This window comes from Gorilla gorilla, chromosome X (assembly GCF_029281585.2).
Source record: "Gorilla gorilla gorilla isolate KB3781 chromosome X, NHGRI_mGorGor1-v2.1_pri, whole genome shotgun sequence".
NCBI classification, from domain to species: Eukaryota; Metazoa; Chordata; class Mammalia; order Primates; family Hominidae; genus Gorilla; species Gorilla gorilla.
This window is the reverse complement of record NC_073247.2, coordinates 30,297,426-30,315,978: the sequence shown is the minus strand read 5'-3', so window position 1 is coordinate 30,315,978 and position 18,553 is coordinate 30,297,426. Positions and strand designations below refer to the sequence as shown.

Below are 18,553 nucleotides of genomic sequence, written 5' to 3'. Positions count from 1 at the left end.
TGCCATTCATTCATTCATTCATACGGATCTGCAAATAAAAAAGGAAAAGGTGGCTGGGCACGGTGGCTCATGCCTGTAATTCCAGCACTTTGGGAAGCCGAGGCGGGCAGATCATCTGAGGTCAGGAGTTCAAGACCAGCCTGGCCAACATGGTGAAACCCCGTCTCTACTAAAAATACAAAAATTAGCTGGGTGGGGTGGCATGCATTCAAGGAGAATCGCTTGAACGTGGGAGGTGGAGGTTGCAGTAAGCTGAGATTGCGCCACTGCAGTCCAGCCTGGGTGACAGAGTGAGACTCCATCTCAAAAAAAAAAAAAAAAAAAGGGTTATGAAATTGGTTCATATTGAGGTGGTCATGAGGAGAAGTCCAGTCTAAATGAATTGCATAAGTTAACTAATTTTTGGATTGGTTAATGCTGCTAATTTGCATTGGCACTTTGTCAATGAGAAGACCCACCTTTCTTACCTGTTGCCTTTGCTCATTACCAAGTATGAGAGATTGCCATAGATCAGGAAAACAATGTAACATGGAATTGATGCGTAAGAGCTCATCTGTTGAGAGGGCAGTTGTGGTTCTGATGTAGGCGGTCTGAGACATTGGCTTGGCCAGCCAGGCCCTCTATGCCACCTGTCTTTACACGTGTTGTTGCTGCAAGATGGGTGTTACCTCTGTAGGATGGTGTATTAGTCTGTTCTTGTGCTGCTAATAAAGACATACCCAAGATTGGGTAATTTATAAAGGAAAGAGGTTTAATTGCCTCAGTTCAGTATGGCTGGGGAGGCCTCAGGAAGCTTAACAATCATGACAGAAGGGAAAGCAAACACATCCTTCTTCACATGGTGGCAGGAAGGAGAAATGCCAAACAAAAGGGGGAAAAGTCCCTTATAAAACCCTCAGATCTCATGAGAACTCACTCACTATCACAAGAACAGCATGAGAGTAACTGCCCTCATAGTTCAATTACCTCCCACTGGGTCCCTCCTACAACACTTGGGGATTATGGGAACTACAATTCAAGGTGAGATTTGGGTGGGGACACAGCCAAACCATATCAGATGGGGATTATTAGCTTTGACATTTTGTACAACTGAGACCCAGAGAGGTTAGCATCACATAGTATTGGCGGGGGATGGGAGACCCAGAAGTCAAACCGACATCTGTTGTCTGTACTCTGAGCTCGGGGAGACAATGCTGGACACCCTCTGGGTGGGGCAAATGTTGTTAGCTGGCTGTCATCATGCAGCTTCCCCTCTGAAGCGCCTGCTGGCCCCAAGACCTGTAGGCCACCCTGCCTGTGCCTGACCACGGACCAGCACTTTGTGGTTTCTGTGCTATAGGCTTCAGGTTAACCAAAATTGGGTTACTGTGTGTGGCCCTGTTATTTTGAATATTTGTAGAGGGGAAGTCCCTTTAATGTTACTTTACTGGCCTTCAAGGGATACTGGACCTCAGCCTTCTCCAACATCTGACCTAAATTACTCTGTTTTCCCTGTTCCTTCCAGTGGAGGCCATAGTGGAGTTTGACTACCAGGCCCAGCACGATGATGAGCTGACGATCAGCGTGGGTGAAATCATCACCAACATCAGGAAGGAGGATGGAGGCTGGTGGGAGGGACAGATCAACGGCAGGAGAGGTTTGTTCCCTGACAACTTTGTAAGAGTGAGTACAAAGCAAAACCCTTTTCCTGTCTCCTGTGTGGGCTCTGCTGACCAAAGTCTATGGGGGCACTTGAGGATGAATTGCATGAACTCTCTTAGGGAATGGCTTGCCCTCCTCTGTGATATCAAGAGAAGCATGTATAGTTTTGCCCTTGGTATCTGGGATACTTGTTTTGAAATTGCTTTTTTGAGGCTCAGGATGATCTCTTTCCACTGTGTATCACTTCTTAGGATATGCTAAGGCTGGGTGCAGTGGCTCATGCCTGTAATCCCAGCATTCTGGGAGACTGAGGTGGGCGGATCACTTGAGGTCGGGAGTTTGAGACCAGCCTGGCCAATATGGTGAAACCCCATCTCTACTAAAAAAAATACAAAAATTAGCCAGGTGTGGTGGCATGTGCCTGTAGTCCCAGCTACTTGGGAGGCTGAGGCAGGAGAATCGTTTGAACTTGGGAGGCAGAGGTTGCAGTGAGCTGAGATTGTGCCACTGCACTCCAGCCTGGGCAAGAGAGCGAGACTGTCTCAAAAAAAAAAAAAAAATAGTAAAGCCTGTTAAATTGTTGTATGTACTTGTTTATTTGCTTTGGAAGTTTAAAAGAATTTTATTTTTTTCTATTCCTTGCAAAATGGAGGTAAAACTCAGTTTTGACCACTTAAATAACAATTAAATTAAATGTAGAATTCAGCCAGACATGGTGGTTCATGCCTATAATCCCAGCACTTTGGGAGGTTGAGGCAGGAGGGTCACTTGAGCCCAGGAGTTTGAGACCAGCCTGGGCAATATAGGGAGATCCCTGTCTCTACAAAAATAAAATAAAATAATTAGCCAGGCATGGTGCTGTGCACCTGTATTCTCAGCTACTTGGGAGGCTGTGGTGGGAAGATCACTTGAGCCCAGGAGGTTGAGACCGCAATGAGCCGTGATCATGCCAGAGCACTCCCTGTCTCTAAATAAATAAACAAATAAATAAATGTAGAATCCAAATTATGGAATGCTTTAAACGAATGAATGAATATAGAATTCAAATTATGCAATGTTTTCCACCTTTGTATTCATATTGCCTTTTTTTTTTTTTTGAGACAGTCTTGCTCTGTTGCCCAGGTTGGAGTGCAGTGGCATGATCTCGATCTCAGCTCACTGCAACCTCCACCTCCCAGGTTCAAATGATTCTCATGCCTCAGCCTCCCAAGTAGCTGGGATTACAGGCATGTGCCACCACGCCCGACTAATTTTTGTATTTTTTTTTTAAGTAGAGATGGGGTTTCACCATATTGGCCAGGCTGGTCTCAAACTCCTGACCTCAAGTGATCCGCCCAACCTCAGCCTCCCAAAGTGCTGGGATTACAGGTGTGAGCCACCATGCCCAGCTCATATTGCCTTTTTGATAGGAGCAATATTATTTTCCTTTACCCCTTTATGTCCATGAAGCATTAAACAAGACTTACTTCTTCAGTAATGTTTTGAAAATTATGCCTTTTGGAGAAGTCATCTACAGGTTAATTATAAAAATGTAACTCATTCATATTAATAAATTACCACACAGTTGTAAGTAATACTTTGAATTGTTGGGTAGAAAAAGATCACCTGGAGGCTATTCCTCATGGGAAATATTAACTAGGCCTAGAAGTCCCCTTGCCATAAACTTTCTATCTCATACTGGAGAAGAATGGATTGTTCTCAGAAGAATGGGTTGTCCTCAGTGGGAAGACCTGCATGCAGAAGTCCCCAGGTCCCCTGCTGTAGTCTCCGTATTACCAGATAATACTTAAGAGGACTGTGCCTTGGATACAGGGAGGCAGGTAGTATGGGGAACCTTGGGCCCAGAGAAGCAGGTGACCCCCACCAAAGGAGCCCTGAGGGCTGGGTGGGAGGGGTTTTTTTATGACAAGGGGTTGTTGATGAAAAATGTGTGATGGACACTGGACTTCCAGTCACTACCCTTTCAGAGTCGAAAATGAATAGGAACCTATTTAAATCTTTCTTTAGGATCTTGTCTCAGGGTGATCCTGCTAGCATTTCTGTTTTCTTTTCTCTTTGGTGTGAGAAGGCTGGGGAGAGTTTTGTAGGGAACATGCTGCTAAACATTGCTTTCTGGAGTTGTAGGAATATAGGCTTTCCCCCCACTGGACTACACTTGAATCCAGCCGCTCTCTCCCATTTTAAGAGTGGGAAAGTGCTGCATCTGGGCCACCACAGACTCTGTTGAGGTGTGAATGGGAGTTCTTTTGCATATCCCAACAAAGACCCCAGTTTTAGGAAAGGAGCATCCCTGAAGTTGAGCTGCATTCTAGTGTGGAAAGAGGGTTTTTCCAGATAAAAGGGGCAGTGGTTAGAGTGAAGATGAAGGAAGAAGGAATGACAGAAGGGGACTGTGGGAAAGAGAGAAGACCCTGGGAAGGAGGGAAGACTGTGGGGAAGGATAGCAAGATTGTGGGAAAGTGAGCAGGACTGTGGGGAAGAGAGAGGAGGGCCCTGGGAAGGAAGGAGGACTGTGGAAAGGCGAGGTGGATGGTGGGAAAGAGGGAGGAGGACCCTAGGAAGGAGGATCGTGGGAAGGGGAGAAGGATCATGGGAAAGAGAGAGGAGGACCCTGGGAAGGAAGGAGTACTTTGGGAAGGTGAGGAGGACTGTGGGAAAGAGAGAGGAGGACCCTGGGAAGGAAGGAGGACTGTGGGAAAGACAGAGGAGGACCCTGGGAAGGAAGGAGGACTGTCGGAAGGGGAGAAAGACCATGGGAAAGAGGTAGGGGGACCCTGGGAAGGAAGGAAGAATGTGGGAAGGCAAGGAGGACTGTGGGAAGGGGAGAAAGACCATGGGAAAGAGGTAGGGGGACCCTGGGAAGGAAGGAAGAATGTGGGAAGGCAAGGAGGACTGTGGGAAAGAGGGAGGAGGGCCCTGGGAAGGAGGGAGGACTGTGGGAAGGAGAGGAGGACCATGGGAAAGAGAGAGGAGGAGCCTGGGAAGGAGAAGGGACTGCAGCATCAGCTCCAGTTTTGAGGGTAGGTCGTATTTTGAACACCTTTAATGTGTCTTGTTGGCCTAGTGTCACCTGATTTTAAACTACAAATCTACAGATTCAGAGAACTGAGTTGGAAGGCACTGAGAAAGCCTATGGAATTTGCTCATAGCATAGGGCTGGCGCGCTGTCAGTGACTGTGGAGGGAACCAGGGCAGGGAAATGCAGTGTAGGAACTGCCCACGCGAGAGCTGGAACCTGACCCTCCCCCTGCTCGGAGAGGACTCCTTGCTGTGAAATGGAGGTGATGTCTTGACCAGAAGGTCTCCGCATTGCCCCACCTGCTCTGCTTTGGGCTAGGCCAGTGTGGGCATGGCAGCAGGCTCCTGTCCTGTGGCTTCCCATGGGCTTTGGCTCAAGGGAAGCCCTGGTGGGAGATGGCAGGGAGGGAGGCCAGTGAGATTGGGGGGCGGGGGGAGGCGGTTATCCCACCAACTCCCTGCTCATGTGGATTTTGGGCTGGCCGTGTCCCTCATGGGATGGGTGGCTGCTCCAGTCAGGCTCACCTTCCTCCTTACCCCTCTCTCCTCATTCCTTCAGGTCTGGGGGCTTCCTTGTTTTGAGTCCCGGGCTACCACCTTGGGCTTTCTTTATACCTCACCCACCCTGTGAAAGAGTATTAATCCCACCTGAGATTACCCTAATTCGAGTGGGCCATCTGTTTCCTTTTGAGAACCCGACTACCTCATCGGCCTGTTCAGAGGATTAAACCAGAGAATGCTGGAAATTGTTTAGCACAGTGGCCAGCCCCTCAGTGAGTGTGCTGCAGTGCTGGTCACTGGGTGAGGGAATGGGTCCTCTCCTCTGGGCCTGAATTGCCCTGCGCTCACCTGCTCAGGTGTCCTCTAGTTTCAGCTGGAGCACTTCCAGGGAGGGGAAGACATGCTCTTGAGAGATGCTTGCTCTACCTAGGGCAGAAAGGATGTAGCAGGAGTGGCTGGGGCTGCGCTACTTGTAGCTGTCACATTTGGCAGAAAAAGAAACTTCTATTCTTTCAGATGGCTGAGTCTATTTTCAAGTCTTCACCCACTGGAAATGTTTTAGGCCTATTATTGAAAATTCAGTAGGTGGTTGCAGTGGAGTTAAACAATAACCAGGACTCTGTAGAGAATTCTAAAAGCTGAAAATGCATCTTTAAGTAATAGTAATCATATTGGCATAGGTGTGCACTTTTGAAAGTGCCTTTATGCATGTCCTATGTAGTGTAAGAATAATGTGTCCCCAGATGGAATTGGGTAATTTTGTGGAATCTCTTTCTTTCTTTCTTTCTTTTTTTTTTTTTTTGGGATGGAGTTTTACCCTTGTTGTCGAGGCTGGAGTGCAATGGTGTGATCTCGGCTCACCGCAACCTCCACCTCCTGGGTTCAAGTGATTTTCCTGCCTCAGCCTCCCGAGTAGCTGTGATTACAGGCATGTGCCACCACGCCTGGCTGATTTTGTATTTTTAGTAGAGACGGGGTTTCTCCATGTTGGTCAGGCTGGTCTCGAACTCCCCACCTCAGGTGATCCATCTGCCTCGGCCTCCCAAAGTGCTGGGATTACAGGTGTGAGCCACCACACCCGGTCAGGAATCCCATTTTTATACCCACATGCCTTTCTGTCCATGTTACCACTGTCAGAGAGCCTACCTTAAGCATTTTCTTTTTTTTTTTTTTTTGAGATGGGTTGCACTCTGTTGCCCAGGCTGGAGTGCAGTGGCATGTTCACGGCTTACTGTAGTGTCAATCTAGGCTCAAGTGATCCTCCCACCTCAGCCTCCTGACTAGCTGGGACTATAGGTACACACCACCACACATGGCTAATTTTTGTATTTTTAGTGGAGATGGGGTTTTGCTATATTGCCCAGGCTGGTCTTGAACTTCTGGCCTCAAGTGATCCTCCCGCCTCGGCCTCCCAGAATACTGGGATTACAGGCGTGAGCCACCATGCCCTGCCAAACATTTTCTTGATTCATTTAGCAGATCCTTATTCAGTATCCCATTTGAGCGTGGTCCTCCAGAGTGTTGGGATTCGTATCCACCTTCATCTCAGTGCTGTCTCAATCTCTCAAGAGAAAAATACCAGCCATTCCCCTGGTATACTGAGTAGCAGGCCATCCCATTGTTAAGAAGATACCTGTGCTTTGTCAGCTCTTGGGCTATTTTTCATTATGCAGAAATGTACCCAGCTAGGCCACATGCCTTTTTAGGTTTGTCTCTCTTTTATTTAGTTTGTCCTTATTTATTTATTGTAAATATGGAAGAAGAATCTTTTAAAATCTCCCTTCTCTTTCTTTTCTTTCTCTCTCTCCCCACCCATGTCTTTTTTTGAGACAGGGTCTCATTCTGTCACATAGGCTGGAGTGCAGTGGCGTGATCACGGCTTACTGTAGCCTCAAACTCCTGGGCTCAAGCAATTCTCCCACCTCAGCCTCCTGAGTAGTTGAGACCACAGGTGTGAGCCACCACACCTGGCTAATTAAACAAAAAAAATTATGTAGAGACAGGGTCTCACTATGTTGCCTAGGCTGGTCTTGAACTCCTGGGCTCAAGCAGTCCTCTCACTTTGGCCTCCTAAAGTGTTGGGATTATAGGCATGAGCCACTATGCCTGGCCCCCACCCACTTATTTTGGAATACATTTTTCTTTTTCCCTCCCCTTTACAAAAGTATTCATTTTTAAGGTGAAATTTATGTAGAGTAAAATGCACAAGTCATATGTCTATGGCTTGATGATTTTTTTTTTGTTTCTACGTAAGTGCGTACCTCTATAACCACCACCCAGATCAATGCTATTTCTATCCCTCTAGAAAGTTCCACCATGCCTATAAAAAGGAAGGGGGAAATGTCAGAGGCGTTGGAACCAGAGCAACTGCATCTTGAATAGGGGTTAGGTAAAATAAGGCTGAGACCTACTGGGCTGCATTCCTAGACGGTTAGGCATTCTAAGTCACAGGATGAGATAGGAGGTCAGCACGAGATACAGATCATAAAGACCTTGCTGATAAAACAGGTTGCAGTAAAGAAGCCGGCTAAAACCCACCAAAAACAAGATGGTGATGAGAGTGACCTCTGGTCATCCTCACTGCTACACTCCCAACGGTGCCATGACAGTTGACAAATGCCATGGTAATGACAGGAAGTTACCCTATACGGTCTAAAAAGGGGAGGAACTCGCAGTTCCGGGAATTGCCCACCCCTTTCTTGGAAAACTCATGAATAATCCACCCCTTGTTTAGCATATAATCCAGAAATAACCATAAAAATGGGCAACCAGCAGCTCCAGGCAGCTCTCGGGGCTGCTCTGCCTATGGAGTAGCCATTCTTTTATTCCTTTACTTTCTTCTTTTTTTTTTTTAAGACGGAGTGCAGTGGGGAGATCTCGGCACACTACGACCTCTGCCTCCCGGGTTCAAGGGATTCTCTTGCTTCAGCCTCCCGAGTAGCTGGGACTACAGGTGCGTGCCACCATGCCCAGCTAATTTTTGTATTTTTAGTAGAGACAGGGTTTCACCATGTTGGCCAGGACGATCTCAATCTCTTGACCTTGTGATCTGCCTGCCTCGGCCTCCCAAATTGCTGGGATTACAGGCATGAGCCACTGCGCCCAGCCCCTTTACTTTCTTAATAAATTTGCTTTCATTAAAGAAAAAAAAAAAGAAAAGAAAGTTCCACCAAGCCTTTTCCCAATGATTCCTCTCCCCCTAGGAAATTGATCATCATACATTAGTTTTGCCTGTACTAGGATTTTGTATAAATGGAGTCATACAATATGTGTTCTTTTATATATGACTGGTGCACAACAAAATGTTTTTGCGTACATCGGTACTTTGTTCTTGCTGTGTAGTATCCCATTATGATGAATATCCCATAATTTGTTTAATATTTTGTTGATGGATATTTGGGTTGTTTCCAGTTTGAGGATTTTATTGATAGAGGCTCTGAACATTCTTGTATGTTGTCTTATGGACATTAGCACTAATTGCTCTTGCATATACACACATGTAAGGGTGGAATTGCTGCTGTCACTGACTTTCAACCTGTAGATTTTTCTCTATGTAAAGTTGTGGCTTCCATTGGGTGAGGGGAGGAGGTGCCATACCTGTGCCTGAAGCCTCATTTGCACCACACTAGTCAATTTAGCTAATCAGCCTGAATCTTGTCATAATGTAGCCACCTATGAATATAACTGGTGAGGCGTCCTGATGCACAGAACCCAATCTCCCAGTGATGATTTGATTATTGGGCCCCAGGAACTGACAAAGACTGATTTTTAATTTATTTTTTAATTTTTTTTAGACAGTCTTGCTCTGCCACCCAGGCTGGAGTGCAGGGGTGGGATCATAGCTCACTGTAGCTTCAAACTCCTGGGCTCAAGTGATCCTCTTGCCACAGCCTCCCAAGTAGCTAGGACCACAGGTATATGCCACCTCACCTGGGTAATTATTTTGTATTTTTTGTATAGACGGGGTTTCACCATATTGCCCAGGCTGGTCTCCAACTCCTGCGCTCAAGTGATCCGCCCGCCTCAGCCTCCCAAAGTGCTGGGATTACAGGCGTGGGCCACCGTGCCTGGGCGGGTCTTGCTATGTTGTTCAGCTGGTCTTGAACTCCTGGGCTCAAGTGATCCTCCCGCCTTGGCCTGCTGAAGTGTTGGGATTACAAGTATGAGCCACTGTGCCAGGCCTATTCTTATATTGTTAAAAACATACAAAGAACATGTGTCAAAGTTTCGTTGAACTTATTTAATGAGGGAACTAGCAGAATAACAAAACGAGCTCAGTGAGGATATGAGGAACTCAGTGGAAAAAAAAAACCTCAGTGGAAAAAGGAATGTTCAAATAAGATTGCTAAGTTAGGTTCAAAACTGGTTCATGTCTTAGAGAACAATAAAATCTTTACCTTTGGGGTTATCGTCTCTACCAGAAAAGAAAAAAGAGAAAACAGCATACCTTATCATTTTTCTACATTATCTTCTGACTTTTATAGGATTGTAAAATATCCTAGTAGTGTTAGTTAAATCAAGTTACATTTTCAGAGTCAGATGACCCTCCTGGCGGGGGATGGGGGGGAGTGTTTATTAAAAATGCAATAGTATGACATTAAAAGGTCACATGATCATCTTTTTTGCCTAGTTTCTAAGTTTTGGGTTTTTTGTTTGTTTGTTTGTTTTTTTGTTTAACAGACCATGACAGACCATAATATGGGGTACAATAATAGGAAAAACTAGGATGATATCTTAAAGTCATTTAATGAAAAAAAAAAAAAAAAAAAAAGACTGCGCTTCTGGGACCTCAGACTGCTACCTAAAACAGAAAGCCAGTCACCTATTTCAGGTAGATGTGGACTCTTTCACAGGGGTTAATTTTCCCATGTTGGATTTAACTACCAGTATCTTCCTTTTAAAACTTTACCCTCAGATCCAGACAACATTGTTCTTTAGTCAAGCAAAGCATGTATAAGCAGCCTTTTTTTCTGAGTTCTCCTGGAAGGGACCCACAGCTATTCATTTTCAAATGAATTTTAAAAGAAAAAAGCCTTGAAACTATAGCTCGGGCTGATGTGCATGTGTCTGCCTGCTCTTTTAGGGCACATTTGTCTGTTAGGGGACATTTGATAAAGTTCAACAGGACACAGGCCCTCAACATTTTGTAGCTCACAGATAGACATGTGGAAGGCAGGAAGCTATGATAGGGGTTAAAAGAATATGCTTGTTGATCTTTAAATTTATCTGACTCTGTCTGTGAGGAAGTAAGCTGTTTTCTCTGCCTGTTTTTGTATGTGTTCAGCAAAAGTACATTTTCCCCTCTGCCTGCCCAATTGTTGATGGGTGAAGTGTGTACACTTGCAGCTTGCATGTCCTATGTGTGCTGAGCATAACCATTCTCAGCTCACTTGCCGTGGCCTCAGCTTTCATTTGCTAGGTGTTTTAGATCTCTCTTTGGCACATTTAGAGCCCATTTTGATATTTGTTTAAAGTGGTTGGTGAATGTGGCTGTTCTTTTTTGATCCATGAGGCGAAAGGCCAGTATTTTGCCTAATTGTACCACTCCAAGATAAAGCTCACAGTTACTTTGTTCTTCTTGATTAATGAAGGGATCACAAATCTACTTCAATAAGTGTCATAAAGTAGAGATTTTCAGGCTACTGTTTTACATTCAAAGACCCTGACATGGATCTCTTTAATCATATTTCACTTTTCTTTAAACTTTAAACTCAAGGGCCATTAATTTTGTGAATTATATGGATGATTGTTTTCAAGATGTTTGTCTCTCTTCACAAGGTAGCAGTAATTTTTCTGGGTGTGTTATGTTATGTTATGTTATGTTATGTTATGTTATGTTATGTTATGTTATTTATTTAGAGACAGTGTCTCCTTCCATCACCTAGGCTGGAGTGTAGTGGTATGATCATGGCTCACTGCAGCCTCAACCTCCCAGGCTCAGGTGATTCTACCACCTCAGCCTCCCGAGTAACTGGGACTATACGCATGTAACCACCTAACCTGTTTTTTTTTTTTAAATTTTTTGTAGAGATGGGGGTATCACTATGTTGCCCACGCTGGTTGCCCTCCTGGGCTCAAGTGATCCTTTCGCCTTGGCCTCCCAAAATGCCAGGGTTATAGGCGGGAGCCACCGTGCCCTGTCCAGGTATGTATTATAATGTGCAGAGCCTCATCTTGCTCACAACATTTAGTCCTGGTGTCCTTGGGCATGTGGGCATCTGCTGTGTGTTAGGCACCAGAGGATATAAACTCAAATGAGATGGACTGAATGGAATATTGTCACAAATGTAACTTCTAGAGGATGATAGTTTTAGCTCCTATGACCTGCCTTTGGGAATTCTGTGCTTTAAACATTGTTCTACAAAGATATTCTGTAAAGATGTTCTGGATTAAAATGCCACTTGAGAAGTTTCTGGCTGAATTCATCCGGCAACTGTTAGAATGTGCTAAATGAACCTACAGTTAGCTTTTTGGCCCTGATGGCTGTGTTACTTTATGGAGTAATAATGGCTGCATTCTATTCAAGGCTTACTGGCTGCCTGGCATTGTATGTATAATCTACCCATGTCTGTCTGTGTACAGTGACCAAAATTTGTTAAGCCCTTACTGTATGCCAGGTAGGAAGGAGGCCAAGCCCTTTCCATGTTTTTTTGTTTGTTTGTTTTTTGAGATTGAGTCTCACTCTGTCACCCAGGCTGGAATGCAGTGGTGCAATCTGGGCTCATTGCAACCTCCACCTCCCAGGTTCAAACAGCTCTCGTGCCTCAGCCTCCGGAGTAGCTGGGATTACAGGCGTGCACCACCACGCCTGGCTGATATTTGTATTTTTAGTAGAGATAGGGTTTTGCCATGTTGGCCAGTCTGGTCTCAAATTCCTGGTCTCAAGCAATCCACCTGCCTCAGCCTCCCAAAGTGCCGGGATTACAGGCATGAACCACCGTGCCCAGCCCCTTTCCATGCTTTTTTATCTCATCAAATTCTTCTACCACTCTATGACAGGTAACTGAGGCATATCAGTGTTAAAAGCCATACTCACAGTCACACAAACTAGTGAGGAGCAAAGAGAGCATTGGAATCTAGGCCAACCGGCTCTGCAACCTGAGCTCAAGCGGGCAGCATTATCTGGGTGTCTGAATTGTCCTGACAGGACTGTGCTCCTCACCATTATTGTCTGCTGTATTATGCCTTCCCCAAGTGTCCATTCAGGTGGAATCATGGTATTTAACTTATTTCTGTCTGCATTTTAAATAATTCTCTTCAAAAATTGGCTCTTACAACTCAAAAGAACAACCTTTGCCTGGATTTATGGGCTTGTGTTGTTTTTTCCTACAAATTCTGAAATTAAGGCAATTAGGGAAAATATTTCATTATTATTAATTGGTAAGCACACGTTGTTTTGCAGTGTTCAGCAGGCTATGCTTTCTAGGAGTTTGACTGTCTTTTCTATCAGTGGTAAATAATCAAGATGTGTGACTATCCGATTGTTCCCCATCCACGGGGCCCTCAAAACCAACCAATTCCAGCTCAAATTATTCTTGAAACTTTAAACATACAGTTTTCTTTCAGAAAAACAATTTCTAAAACTAACAACTGGAACCTGTTAGATTCTGTTGTGAGAAATGTTATTCCAAGTAGGGTCTGGAGTAATTAAGTACAAGTGTGTTACCAATAAGAACCCACATCATTTGGCGGTTTCTTCAGGCTTTGTAACTGTTGTAGTGCAGAAAATGTGGTGGAGGGGGGCGGTCTTGTGACTCAGGGAGAGCTGTGACCTCAGTGAGTTTTAATCCCCTGACTGAGTTGATCATGGTGATTATGCATAATGGAATCTTATTTTCTTAATGGCAAGATTATCGAATCTTAGCTTGGAAAGGGACTTTAAGATCATGTGTTTTAACCCTTAGCTTTCTACCAGATCAAAATCTAAACCATCTGAGATATCACCGTGATCATTACTGGATATTTAAACTTGTTAAGCTTGGGGCTCCCACAGCGACTCCATGTCAGTGTGTCTCTAACCTGGTCCTGCTCCAGGTGCACTACGTCATCAGAATTTTGTGGTGGGGGCAGGAGTAGGGATAGAAGCCTTAGAATCTTTTAAAAAGTTCAGGTGATTCTGCTGCTTGATCTAAAGCTTGGGCATTCATTTTGCACAATGGTACCGATAGGGCAGTACCATGTTTTTAATTCTAGTTTCTTTTCTCAAGAACATGAGTTGGTAGCTGGTGACTTCAATTAGAAAATATTTTCATCTTATTTCTAAAGTAGCTTTATGAATAAAGTATTAATAGCTATATTAGTGAATATATAAGTAAACACAATCATGCTGGAAATTGTAAAAGTTTACTACAAATACACAAAGAACATAGTGCTATGTAAACAGTGCTTGATTTAAGTCCATTAGAATTAATACATTCTGGCTGGGTGTGGTGGCTAACATCTGTAATCCCAGGACTTTGGGAGGCCAAGGCGGGCGAATCACTTGAGGTCAGAAGTTCGAGACCAGACTGGCCAACATGATGAAACCTGTCTCTACTAAAAATACAAAAATTAGCCAGGCGTGGTGATCCATGCCTGTAGTCCCAGCTACTCAGAGGCTGAGGCACAAAAATCGCTTGAACCTGGGAGGCAGAGGTTGCAGTGAGCCGAGATTGTGGCACTGCACTCCAGCCTGGGCAACAGAGTGAGACTATCTCAAAAAACAAAAAAACCAAAGAGAATTAATACATTCTAATTGCGGAACTTCTGTACTCAATGATTCTCCATCCCACTCTATACCTGGTGGTAGTGAGATAGGCACAATTTCTAGCAATGGTCCTCAAGATTCTACTCTTAAGTCCCCACAACTTCTACATGTGATGAGCTATCACTCCAGTGATTTTGTTATGTTATATGGCACAATTGATCTTTAAACAGGGAGGTGATCCAGGTGGGCCTAACATGAGTCCTTAAGAGCAGAGAACTTTCTCCTGTCTAGTGGCAGAAGAGAAAGTCAGAGGAGGACTTGCTGCTTTGAAGAGGGAGGGGTCATGTAAGAAGGAAATGGGCAGCCTATAGGAGCAGAGAGTAGACCTTGGCTGGCAGCCAGGAAAGAAATGGAGACCTCAGACCTACGGCCGCAAGGTGCTGGATTCTGCCAACAACCTGAGTGAATTTGGAAGTGGGTTATTCTTCCAAGCCGCCAGATAAAAGTCTAGCCTATTCACGTCTTGATATTGGCCTGTGAGACCTTGAGTGAACAAAGAACCCAGTTGAGCCTATCGGGACTTTTGACCTACAGAACTGTGAGATAAAAAATGGGTGTCGTTTTAGGTAACCCATGGCAGCATTCCCTCATCTGCTGGAATGTCGTCAGTGGAGACTGACTGGGGATTCTGGACTTCCATCCCCATCCTCCCACTCAGCAGTGGTAGGCAGCTCCCCCTCCCCACTAGAGAATGGGGAAAATCTTGGAGAGGAGGGAGCTGAAGAAAGGAATTAATTAAAGGAATATTCCCTGCCTGCATTGGAAGTCCTGGGCAAACAACTCCTAACCCACCTGCATGTGAATCTGACTAGAACAAACATGCCAAAAAGTTTAGCAATAGAAACTTTAACACAGAATATCACCCAGGTTTTCAGAATGACCTCTAAGTAACAGAGATGAAGCAGACCAGAATAGTACTGCAAGGGCTCTGAAATCAAACTATCATTAAAACTGCAGCCAACGAAAATAGCCCAGGATGTGCGTACTTAGCCTCAATAGGGTTAATGCCTGCTAAAATTTAAATAGTATCTAGAGTCTTGTAAGATAATAACCCCAGTGCCCAAGATACAATTTAAACAATCACTTGTCATACCAAGAACCAGGAAAATCACAACTCGAATGAGAAAAGCCAATCAACAGATACTAATACTGAGAAGACTCAGATGTTGGAATTATCTGACAAAGGTTTTAAAGCATCTATCATAAAATTGCCTTAATAAGCAATTTCAAACACTCTTGAAACAAATGAAAAATTAGAAAATCTCAGCAAATCAATAGGTTTTTTAAAAATGGAAGTTATTGAACCAAAAAATAAACAAGTTAAAAAGCTCACCAGATGAGCTCAATAATAGATGACAGAGGAAAGAATCAGTGAACTTGAAAATAGATCAATGAAATTTACTTAGTCTGAACAACAGATAGAAAATAGTCTGTAAAAAATGAACAGAGCCTTAGAGGCCTATGGGATAATAACATCAGATTTAACATTTGTGTCATCAGAATTCCAGAAGGAGAAGAGAAGGTTATGATAATAAACAATATTGAACGAAATGATGACTGAAAACTCACCACATTTGACAAAAAGCATAAATCTTCAGAATTCAGAAGCTGAGCAAAACCTAAACAGGATAAACCTAGAGAAATCTATGCCAAGATACATACTAATCAAGCTTCTAAAAATGAAAGGCAAAGAAAATGCAGCAAGAGAGACATGACATATACTTACAAGGAAGAATGATTTGAATGACAATGAATTTCTCCTGTAAAATAATGGAGTCCAGAAGGAAGTGTACAACATTTTCAAGGGCTGAAAGAAAAGAAAGATTAACTCTGAATTCTTCATCTGGTGAAAATATCCTTAAGGAATGAATAGAAAATGAAAACATTCTCAGATGAAGGAACACTAAGAGAATTTATCAATAGCAGACCTATCCTTAAATAATGCCTAAAGAAAGTTTTTTAGGCTGGGCACGGTGGCTCACGCCGGTAATCCCAGCACTTTGGGAGGTTGAGACGGGCGGATCACAAGGTCAGGAGATGGAGACCGTCCTGGCTAACACGGTGAAACCCCATCTCTACTAAAAATACAAAAAAATTAGCCGGGCATAGTGGCGGGCACCTATAGTCCCAGCTACTCGGGAGGCTGAGGCAGGAGAATGGCATGAACCTGGGAGGGGGAGCTTGCAGTGATCCGAGATCATGCCACTGCACTCCAGCCTGAGCGACAGAGTGAGACTCCATCTCAGAAAAAAAAAAAAAAAAGTTTTTTAAACATAAAAGAAATGGTAACAGAAGAAACTTTGGAATTTCAGAAAGGAGAAAACAGCAAATGGGTAAAAATAGGGAGTATGTATAGTAGGCCAAGTATAGGGTATGTGTCATTAATTTTTTTCTGTTGTTGTTGTTGAGACGGGATCTTGCTCTGTTGTCCAGGCTGGAGTGTAGTGGCACATCCTCGGCTCACTGCAATCTCTACCTCTCAGGTTCAAGTGATTATCTTGCCTCAGTCTCCTGAGTAGCTGGGATTACAGGTGTGCACCACCATGCCTGGCTAATTTTTGTATTTTTAGTAGAGACAGGGTTTCACCATGATGGCCAGGCTGGTGTCAAACTCCTGGCATCAGGTAATCCACCCGCCTTGGCCTCCCAAAGTGCTGGGATTACAGGTGTGAGCCACTGTGCCCGGCTTGTATCATTAATTTTTAAAAACATGTTTGATGGTTGAAGCAAAAATTAGATCATCTGGTGTGGTATCCAATATATATTGAGGTAATATGCAAGAAAATTATATTTAAGAGGTGGGGAGGATGTAAAATAACCTAACTGGAAGTAAGGTTTTTACACTTCACTGAAATAGGAAAATGTTGATCGAAGTAGTCTGTGATAAGTTACATATGTATATTGTAATAACTAAAATACTCTAAAAATCACTAAAAGTATAACTGTACAAAGAGATATACTAAAACTGCCTATAAATAAAAGGAAATTCTAAAGAATGTACAAGTAACCCACAGGAAGACAAGAAAAAGGAAACAATGAAAAACAGAGTGAACAAACAGAAAACAAATAATACAATGGCAGGTGTAAGTCCTAACATGTCAATATGTGTTTTAAATATACCAATTAAAAAACAGAGATGATAGATAAAAAAAAATCTTGACTCAACTATATGCTGTTTGTAAGAAACTCACTTCAAATGTATTGATATAGGCACGTTGGAAGTAAAAGTTGGAAAATATATACTATGCAAATATTAATTTTAAAAAAGCAGGAGTGGCTACATATAATATCAGATAGGGTAGACCAGAGAGCAAAGAAAATTACCAGGGACAAAGAAGGACATTACACAATGATAAAAGTGTCATTCCACCAAGAAGATGTAGCAGTCCTAAATGTGTATGGGCCAAGCAACAGAGCTGCAAAATATATGGAGCAAAAACTGATAGAACTAGAAAATAGACAAGTACACAGTTATAGTTGGCAACTTAGCATCTCTTTCTCAGCACTTGACAGAATTACTAAACAGAAAATCAGCAAGGGTATAGAAGGCCTGAACAACAGAATCAACCAAGAAGTTGTAATTGATGTTTACAGAATATCCTTCACAGAAACAGCACAAAACACATTTTTTTCAAGTACCCATGAAATATCTGCCAAGTTAAACCATATCCTGGGTCATAAAACTAACCTCAATATATTTAAGGGAATTGAGATAATAAAAAAGGTGTTCTTTGACCATAAGTAAGTAAGCTAGAAGTCAGTAACGGAAAGATCAGAAAATCTCCAAACACTTGGAAATCAAATCACACACTTCTAAATAATCCACAGGTCAAAGAAGAAGTCTCAAAAAGATTAAAAAAATACATAGAACTGAATGAAAATGAACATACAACATATTAAAATGTGTGGGACCCAGCTAAAGCAGTACTGAGAGGAAAATTTATAGCACTAAAGTTTACATTAGAATGGAGGAATGTTCTCAGATCAATAACCTAAGGTCCTGCCTCAAGAAACTAGAAAAAGTGAAATAAACCGAAAGCAAGCAGAAGAAGGAAATAATGAAGATAAGAGCAGTAATCATTGAAGGTGAAAACAGAAAAACAACAGAGAATATCAATGAAAAAGCCAGTTCTTTAAAGACCAATAGGCTGGGTACAGTGGCTCATGTTTGAAATCCCAGCATTTTGGGAAGCGGGAGTGGGAGGATCACTTGAGCCCAGGACTTTGAGACCAGCCTGGGCAGCATAGCAAGACACTATCTTGCCAATCAAAAAATAATAATAATAATCAAAAAATTAGCTGGACGTGGTGGTGCATGCCTGTGGTCCCAGCTACTCAAAAGGCTGAGGTGGGAGGATTACTTAAGCCTGGGAGGTTGAGGCTGCAGTGAGCTGTGACTGTGCCACTGCACTCCAGCCTGGGTGACAGAATATGATCCTATTTCAAAATAAATAAATAAAAAGATCAATAAAATGGATAAACCTCTAAGAAGACAGGCAAAGATGAAAAAGACACAAATTAGCATATTAGGAATAAAACAGGTGATATCACTACAGATTCTGCAGCTATTAAAGGGACAATAAGAGAATACTAAATTATATGTACATACATTTGACAACTTAGATGAAATGAACCAATTCCCTGAAA

The 18,553-nt window shown here is 43.2% G+C and overlaps 1 protein-coding gene across 7 annotated transcripts in view; it reads left to right on the top strand.

Moving 5' to 3' along the window:
- SH3KBP1 (SH3 domain containing kinase binding protein 1) overlaps positions 1-18,553 on the top strand; it is a 354,705-nt gene that overhangs the window by 50,268 nt on the left and 285,884 nt on the right. For 3 of the 7 annotated variants that reach the window (XM_055376721.2, XM_055376717.2, XM_055376718.2), the window contains exon 2: positions 1,505-1,662. In XM_055376721.2, coding sequence (XP_055232696.1) covers positions 1,505-1,662 — 158 coding nt within the window. Of the gene's footprint in view, positions 1-1,503; positions 1,663-4,587; positions 4,662-18,553 lie in introns of those variants that run through there. The other 4 variants (XM_055376725.2, XM_055376720.1, XM_055376723.1 and 1 more) reach the window with 4 other exon arrangements.